The 9,133-nt window shown below is 51.6% G+C and overlaps 1 protein-coding gene across 1 annotated transcript; it reads right to left on the reverse strand.

The window, feature by feature from the left end:
* Positions 1-6,334: 6,334 nt before the first annotated feature.
* LOC146758625 (olfactory receptor 14C36-like) lies at positions 6,335-7,300 on the reverse strand. The gene has a single exon (XM_085514889.1). The coding sequence runs from the start codon at positions 7,298-7,300 to the stop codon at positions 6,335-6,337; it is 966 nt and encodes a 321-aa protein (XP_085371015.1).
* Positions 7,301-9,133: the final 1,833 nt, after the last annotated feature.

The following is a 9,133-nucleotide window of genomic DNA, read 5'->3' on the forward strand; positions in this document are numbered from 1 at the left end:
AATACGCACCCAACATACATCACAGGTCAGGGGACAGAACAGGGGAGGTACTGCCACATCACATCCCAAATCCTCGCTAATGCCTACAACACACGGGAAGGAGGTGGCAGATAGAAAGTGTCGTCTCCGTCCACAGCCCCGTATACATGTAGACAGCCCCGAGTTGGTTTCCATGCTGGGCCTCTCCTGCTGAGCACCAAGATGGGCTGCAGCATCGTTCCTGTGCTGGCTGCGGACCTGCGTAACTTTCGCGTTAGTGTCCATCAGGCTGGAGGCATTCCCCGCTGCAGGGCCGTTTTTGCTCAGTGTGTTCTGCCTTGTGCTGGTGGGTTACTCCTTGTTGGCACAACCCATGCTGGAGCTCATCCCTTCAGATGCATCTGCTCCGTGACAGATGCTCCTTCAGGATGCAGGACCCACTGCCATGCTCTGCCTTCACCACCTCCAGGGTTGCCGTGTATCAGATGTCGCCACAGCAACGCAGTGACAATGCGGCCAGTGCTGGCAGCTGCCCATAATTACATTGGCACAGCAGCCTGCTGCCCGCCATGACACGGCAGGAGCCCAGTTCTGCCCCTTGGTGGTTGCCACTGCCCATTCCTGGACCCCTCGTGTTCCAGCAGCACCACACCAGAGGTGGTGGCGGTGGGCCCCGTGGGCAGGCTGGCCTCGCCATGAGATGCTGAGCCCACCGGCATCTGAGGCTCTTCTTGTGCTGGCCTGAGCTTCTCGCTCCTAGACGTCTGTCATCTGGTGACCAGGAGCTCGGTGGCTGCAGCGCTCTCTTACTCCCTTTGGACACCGAGGGCAGGCTGGACTTTGAGCTCACTGAAGACTATGGGGTGGGTTTCAGTGCCTTGACTCGGCCCAGGTCTCCTGCTTGGCCTTGGGTTCCGCCTCAGCTTTGGTTTTGGCTGGATGCTGTTCAGGCACACTTCCTGTTCCACAGCTGCTTCCACAGAACTGCTTCAAAGGGACATCATCCAGAACGGCCCCGCGTTTGGATGGGCTACTCAGAGGGGGAGGTCTGCATCTGAGAAGGGAGGCGGTGGCCCTGTTTGCCCCGTCCACAAAGCCAGCAGAGCTTGAATCCCCCCTCCTACCTGGCAGGGACTCCCTGCGGGACTTGAGGCGGTGCATAGGGATGAAGGCCATAAAGATAAGGGTGGAACAGCCCAAAAACAGTGGGGTGATGAGATGTCCACAGGGCAGCTGGAACCAGTTTGGGGGTCCCCATCATGCAGGGTTGAAAGTTTACAGCGACAAAGCCTAAGAGCCTTCGTGAGGAAGACGATGAGCCTTCATCCCAGCCTGTAACGCTTCTGACTTTCCCTTCTCTTCCTCTAGCAGGGGGTCTGGATTCCCACCTTCGGCTTCTTTGACATAATCTCCAAGGAGATCAGGACGGAGGACATGACCATGACCCTGTGCTGGCCTGTGTTTCACCTGGCCAGCAACCTCATCACTATGCACCACCTCAAGTCCCGCAGGGAGTCCCTGCCAGGTAGGAGGGGGGATTCAAGCTCTGCTGACTTTGTGGATGGGGCAAACAGGGCCACCGCCTCCCTTCTCAGATGCAGACCTCCCCCTCTGAGTAGCCCATCCAAACGCGGGGCCGTTCTGGATGATGTCCCTTTGAAGCAGTTCTGTGGAAGCAGCTGTGGAACAGCAAGTGTATCATTAGCCTCGTCCCTGGTATTTTCTCAGCCCACAGGAAGGTGGAGCCCCTGAAGTGCAGCCAGGTGTCTGCAGTGCTTCTGTGAGCTGCCAGAGAGCACAGACGTGCCTCCAAAGCACCGTATCGCTGCTCTCCGGCTGCCTGCAGAATAGGAAGTTCTATTATGACTTCCTCGAGAAGCTGTCTTCTGCCTGAACAGTATCCAGCCAAACCCAAAGCTGAGGCAGAACCCAAGACCAAGCAGGAAACCTGGGCCGAGTCAAGGCACTGACACCCACCCCATAGTCTTCAGTGAGCTCAAAGTCCAGCCTGCCCTCAGTGTCCAAAGGGAGTAAGAGAGCACTGCAGCCACCGAGCTCCTGGTCGATGTTGGAACTTCTGTACTCGGTGTTGCCTCCAGCAGTGAACCCCCTCATCTACAGCATGAGGAACAAGGAGGTCAAGGATGCAATCAGGAAAGTGATGACCAAATGTGTTTCAAAAGCAGTGAACTGCTCATCTTTTGGAATTCATGGCTTGTAATGCAACTCTTTACAGAATCAAGCTCTCCTTTATTGTTTGTTTCATGCCATTTTATCTGTGTAATCTATTCTTATTCTTCTTTAAAAAATAATTTAATCTTTTCACTACTAAGTCATTATTGAAACCAATTCCTGTTCAGGTAGTACCGTTGTTGTGTAGCCCAGAAACATTGTACATAATGTACCAGGCTCTCTGTGAACCTTAACAGAATAAAGGAAATGCAGTCACTCTCTCTGCCCTCCTTCTTGTGAGACATTTCTAGACCTGTACTGGTCAGACGATCTCAGAAATTCACAGTCCAGCAGGAAGCACATGGCTGTACATCAAACTGTGCAACGGCTTTAACCTGCAACAGCTAATGGACCATCCCTGGGCTCCTGTCTGGTGTCTGTGCTTTCAAGCTCACATCTGTCAGTGCCTCTGAGAGTCCAGCAGCAGCAGCTGGTTTGCACGTTGGTTGTCAGATACCCTCTTACTCATTCCCTGTGAGACCCTGCACACAACAAGTTCTTGGATGTCTGTTATCATGTCAGAAGTTCCCAAGCTTCCTCCAGGGCTTCTTCCAATTTCTACACAGACGTGGTCACTGCCTCCAGGATGGTCTGTGGAGAGAGAAATCTCCACAGATCTCTCATTGGCCAGTGGTAGCTCTGCCCCGCCCCCAGCCACTCATTGGCAAGTGGCAGCTCTGCCCCGTCCTCAGCCGCTCATTGGTTAGAGGCAGTTCCGGCCCCATGTCGCCATCTCATTGGTCAGCGGCAGCGCTGCCCACTCCGATTGGCTGAGCCTCCGCACGTGCGAGCGGCCGCCATCTTCCTTCTCGGGGCTGCCTGGCTCTCCCCTCATTCTGCTGAAGCCGCACGGCAGCTGTAGGGAGGGAATAGGGTAGTATGGGGCTGTGGGTGGCAGTGGGATGGATCTAGGGGTGAATAGTGGGGGATATGGGGTTGTAGTGGGCTGAGGGGGGATACCAAGGGATATAAGGAATGGGTGGCTGTGAGGGGAATGTGAGGGCTGTAGGGGGATATGGGTTGTAGATAGCTGTTTGGGAATGTAGAGGGATGTGGAGGTGTGGAGGGGCTATCGGGAGAGATGTGGGGCTATAGGGAGCATTTGGGGCGCTATAGAGGTATATTAGGCTGTGCGGGGTTTCTAGGAGGATATGAGTCTGTAGGGTGCTAGGGGGACTGCAGGGGTAGATGTAGGTGTATGTGAGGCTATGGGGAGCTTCCTAGTGGCCATAGGAGGGGTATGGAGTTATAGAAAGTTGTCAGGGACTTTGATGTGGTATAGGGGTATATGGGACAGTGGGGACTCTGGGGAGAATATAGATGACTGCGGAGGGGATAGAGGGCTTATGCTGGGCTGAGGGGTCTACAGGGGATCATACAGCTCTAGGGAGCTTAGGGGCTGCAGTGTTATGTAGGGCTGTTGGGGAGGTTCTAAAAGAGTCCCATAAGGTGCTCTGGGTGGGCTATAGGAGGATTATGGGGGACATGTGTCTCTAGGGAGCTGTGGGTGTGCAGTAGGAGGATTCTAGTGGGATACAAGGCTATTTGGGATGTATGGGGCTATAGGGTGATATGGGGCTATAGAATGGGTTATAGGGGCACGTGTGGCTAGAAGGCTCTCCTTTGCTTTCCCCTCTCCTTTCCCCTCCCTGTTCCCCTTCCATAGCAGGGTGGGTGAAATGCTAGTCCTGAAATTTAAATCAGAACTTGAATTGTACTGGACTAGAATATGACTGTTTTGTGGTCTTGGATCTGAACTGTGTTTTCTCCTGGGGCTTCAGGTACAGGTGCTGTTTAATACTGACTTATGGGAAGGTTTTAGCATCCAGTCTGCTGCTCAGGAAGAAGGAAGGAGGTTTCTGGAGAACTTGCTGAATAGTGGAGCGGCTGCTGAACCTCCCCTTCAAACAAGGCATCGGGTGAGGACGTGGTGCATCTCAGCCTTTTCATAGTGCAAGGTAGCTGCGATTCAGGCTGTGCTATGCTCTGTTTCTCCACCAGCATTTGTGCTTGTATCTGAGTTATAAGATTGGTTCTAAGGGAAGCTATGAGGATATACTGGGCAAATGGACCCTACAAAATACGATCCCAATACCAGGAACAGGGCACAAGTGGGTCTAATGGGAAAGGGAAACTTCCAGGGCAACAGTGGCAAATTGAGTTCTCAGAACTGCCAAGAAAAGGGGGGTGTCGCTGTATGTTGGTACCTTTTTATAGTGGCCAGAGGTTTCCCTTGTAGAACTATTAAGGCCCTCACGCATCACTAAAGTATTTTGACAGGAGATGATTCCAAGATGCTGAGGAACTACTTGGTCTGTCAAGGAAAGGGCTCCATGGAAAGCTAAACTGATAAAGAAATGATGAGTCAGTCACTAATTTGCTTTGCCATGTAATCGGCAGCTTTTCTAAACCATGATACTTCTCTGATTGCTGGGTCTGTACACGATTACCAAAGGCAGGGTCAGAAGCACCGTGATCTGGGATCCTGTCACTAAATTCATCTGCTCAGTACAGATATAAAAGCGGTCAAAGGGAGTCCATTTCCTGAGGGGCAGGTGCCATATGAAACAGTGGCCGCTATGAAGGGAAGTAATAGCACTCTCGTTAATGGGCACGAGTATCAAAATGGAAGTCATAGAATGAGCAAGTGCTGTTTGGGTCAAGGTTTGGGGTGGCTGTGGGGAGATGGGAGAGCTCAAAGTCCCACCTGGCATAGTGAGAACTGTGTGGAGCCAGTATCAAAATACCAAAAGAGAACATGAGGTATGGGAGAGGCATGAGCTAATAGAAAAGGTGGAGAGCAAGGCTTATTTCAGGACACATCAAGAAAGAATCAAATGATCCAGCAGGTGGAAGTCCTGGTAGATGAAAGGAAAGGGGGGCATAGAAGAGTGAGAGAAGGGCCCCACAATGAGGGAGAGAAAGAAATTGTCATAGAAACTGGGCAGGGGAAGTAAAAAGACTGTTTATGTCAAAGTTGTTAGAAGAATGGGGAGTGCAGACACTGGGTTTGGAATAACAAGGGGGAATAACAAGCCTCACATACACCTACATCTACCCCTGCAGTCCCCCTAGCACCCTAAGCCCCATATCCTCCTAGAAACCCCACACAGCCTAATATCCGTTTATAGCCCCCCAAATGCTCCATATAGCCCCACATCTCTCCCAATAGCCGCTCCACTCCTCCACATCCCTCTACATTCCCACAACAGCTATCTACAACCCATATCCCCCTACAGCCCCCGCGTTCTTCTCACAGCCACCCATTCCTTATCCCTTGGTATCCCCCCTCAGCCCACTACAACCCCATATCTCCCACTATTCACCCCTAGATCCATCCCACTGCCATCCACAGCCCCATACTACCCTGTTCCCTCCCTACAGCTGCCGTGTGGCTTCAGCAGAATGAGGGGAGAGCCGGGCAGCCCCGAGAAGGAAGATGGCTGCCACTCGCACATGCGGAGGCTCAGCCAATTGGAGTTGGCAGCGCTGCTGCTGACCAATGAGATGGCGACATGGGTCCAGAACTGCCTCTAACCAATGAGCGGCTGAGGACGGGGCAGAGCTGCCACTTGCCAATGAGAGATCTGAGGAGATTTCTCTCTCCACAGACCATCCTGGAGGCAGTGGCCACGTACACGTCCGTGTAGAAATTGGAAGAAGCCCTGGAGGAAGCTTGGGAACTTCTGACATGATAACAGACATCCAAGAACTTGTTGTGTGCAGGGTCTCACAGGGAATGAGGAAGAGGGGACCTGACAACCAAAGTTTAAACCAGCTGCTGCTGCTGTCCACTGCTGCTGATGAACAGCTCTCTGCTTCCAGCTGGACTGTGGGTTTCTGAAAACATCTGACCCCGACAGCTCCTGAAATGTCTCACAAGAAGGCTGACAGACAGAGTGACTGCATGACCTTTATTATGTTATGGTTCACAGAGAGCCTGTTTTACTATATACAGCATGTCTGGGCTAAACTACAAAGGTACTAGGTGAACAGCAATTGATTTAAATACTGACATTGTAGTGAAAAAAAATACAATATTTTTAAAAATAATACAAATAAATTACTCATGTAAAATAGCAGAAAATAACAAGAAAAGAGCTTGGTTCAGTAAAAAGCTGCCTTACAAGCCATGAATTCCAAAAAATGGGCAGTTCACTGCTTTTGAAAGACATTTGTTCATAACTTTCCTCACTGCATCCTTGACCTCCTTGTTCCTCATGCTGTAGATGAGGGGGTTCGCTGCTGGAGGAACCACTGAGTACAGAAGTGCCAACACCAGGTCCATGGATAGGGAGGAGACAGAGGAAGGCTTCAGATAGGCAAAACAGGCAGTGCTGAGAAAGACGGAGACCACGGCCAGGTGAGGGAGGCACGTGGAGAAGGCTTTGTGCCTTCCATGCTCAGAGGGCATCCTCAGCACAGCCATGAAGATCTGCACATAGGAAACCACAATGAAAACAAAGCACCCAAAGAATAAACTGACACTAAAAATGAGAAGCACAACTTCCCTATGGTAGGAGCCTGAGCAGGAGAGCTTGAGGATTTGGGGGATTTCACAGAAAAACTGGTTCACAACATTCCCTTGGCAGAGAGGCAGAGAAAATGTGCTGGCAGTGTGCAGCAGGGAATCGAGAATCCCAGTTCCCCAGGCAGCTGCTGCCATGGTGGCACAAGCTCTGCTGTCCAACAAGGTCCCGTAGTGCAGGGGCTTGCAGATGGCAACGTATCTGTCATAGGACATGATGGTGAGATGGAAATACTCTGCTGAGATAAAGAAGACAAAGAAAAAGAGCTGTGCAGCACATCCTGCGTAGGAGATTTCCCTGGTGTCCCAGAGGGTGTTGGCCATGGCTTTGGGGAGAGTGGTGGAGATGCTGCCCAGGTCGAGGATGGCTAGGTTGAGGAGGAAGTAGTACATGGGGGTGTGCAGGCGCTGGTCACAAGCAATGGCTGTGCTGATGAGGCCATTGCCCAGGAGTGCAGCCAGGTAGATACTCAGCAAGAGCCAGAAGTGCAGGAGCTGCAGCTGCCGTGTGTTTCCCAGCGGCAGGAGGAGGAACTCGCTGATGGAGCTGCTGTTGGGCATCTGCTGTTCTGGGCTTGGAGTCCTGTTCAGGGTGCAGAAGATAATGACAAGTTGGGACGATTCTCAGAGACACTCCTTCTGCTATGCTACAAAATTTTGTATTCCCTCTCAAAAATGATCATTTAACACCATAACATGAATTTCTTTCCAAGAACTTCACCGTACCTTAAGGAGAAGAAGATTAGGGAACTCTTTCTCTCTTCTCATTTCCTAATCATACCCCAGCATTCTGGATATTTTCCTCTTTACTCCAGCTACACTTCGAGACCCCAGCCCCAGCCGCTTTGCAATTCAATTTGTCTTAGAGAAATCTGCCTGTTTGCCAGACAAGTAAACTATTAATATCTGCAGAAAACAAAGAATCTATAACCTAAGCTGATTATATCCTTTTAGGTAGATGAAGCTGAAAGCACAACTTGTGTGACTGTTTACAAAACTGCTAACTGATTGGAAAAATACTGGGGAGTCTCAGAGCTGTGTTCAGAGTTGACAGCCCCTTTTATATTTCTGCCTCCAATCTTCCCTTACCTCTGAAAATGAAATGAAAAATCCCTGCCTTGGCTCTCCTCTTGCAAAGTACCCTTACAGACACTCAGTTCTGCAGTGGAGCTGTGATCCCCCTGCCCCAGGTAGCAGCTGTGGCAGCACAAGCCCTGCCGGGTGGCTCCTTCCCCACACACATCTCCCTGCAGAGCCCTGGGCAGCTCCCTGGGCAGGCTGAGTGCTGAGCCTGGCCGGCAGCAGAGTCCCATACCCAGCACACAGCCCCTGGGGCACAGCAGGGACCCTGCTCTGCAGGACAGCCCTGGGCACCCGCCTGCAGCCCCGGCTGCACAGCTTGCAGCTGTGCTGGGAAATGCAGCTCTCAGGGCTGGGCTCTGATGCTCCAGCACAGAAGCCCTCAGCTGGAGCAGAAGGCTTTTTCCAGTGTAAAGAAACATGCAGTGCCTGAAAACAGATCTGCTATGGGATGTGTCAGACTTATTTATCCCTGTATTAAATGTAGCTGCATGGCCTGATCTGAGACTAACCATGTCATGGCATGCGATCAATGCTCCTCCAGTAAGCTCTTAGCTTGCTCACACCTTAAGCATCCTGTAAGCTGTCTCTCCGTTCACTTCTATCCTCATATCACCTGCAGATCATGCTCCAGCCCTGCTATGCTGTGCACAAGAGTGGCTCCTGGGCGCAGCTGTCTCCCTGCAGCGCTCCCCACTTTTATGAGCTCTGTGTTTCCCAAGAGGCAAGCTCAGCTCATCAGCAAAGGATGTCATTGTTATCCTTCCCACTCGTCTCCCATGAGATGTCTCTGGGTCTTCATGGACAACAGCTGAAAGACAATGGCATCATGACTGTACTTGAAATTCCAGACATTCCGTGAGTCCTTCCAGAGGTTGTTTAAAGAAACTAAAAGGGCACACAGACAAGGACAGGGACGGTTGGACTTTCCCTGTGAAGGGCAGTGATCCAGCTGAGGCTGGATCCCTCTCATCTGTAGAGGGAAACCCTGGGGCTGAAATGGGATTCAGCTCCCCATGGATCCACAGGAGCTGGGATTCCTCTGGTTCAGTTCAGATGAGCACAAGGAGTTGCCTGAATTTGAACTCCTGCTCTGAGTCCTCGGTCCTTCAGCAGGGAGGCAGTTGCTCACACACACGTACACTGGGTGATGCCCAAGGTGCCTGGGGTGCTCTTGGAAGAGTACCAGGGCTTGTAAACAGTTTTCATGGAGTTATCTAGATCAATCTATGTCCATGACAAGGGGAGGCAGTAGGCCTTTGGGCCCCCCACCCCTGACAAATGGGAAGGTCAAAAGGGAAAGGGGTTGGGAGA

This window comes from Coturnix japonica, chromosome 13, assembly GCF_054131305.1.
Source record: "Coturnix japonica strain WE chromosome 13, WE-NBRP24, whole genome shotgun sequence".
Lineage (NCBI taxonomy): Eukaryota > Metazoa > Chordata > Aves > Galliformes > Phasianidae > Coturnix > Coturnix japonica.

What these genes read in the sequence shown, in the direction of transcription:
- LOC146758625 (XM_085514889.1), bottom strand. Translation starts at nt 7,300, where the DNA reads ATGCCCAACAGCAGCTCCATCAGCGAGTTCCTCCTCCTGCCGCTGGGA.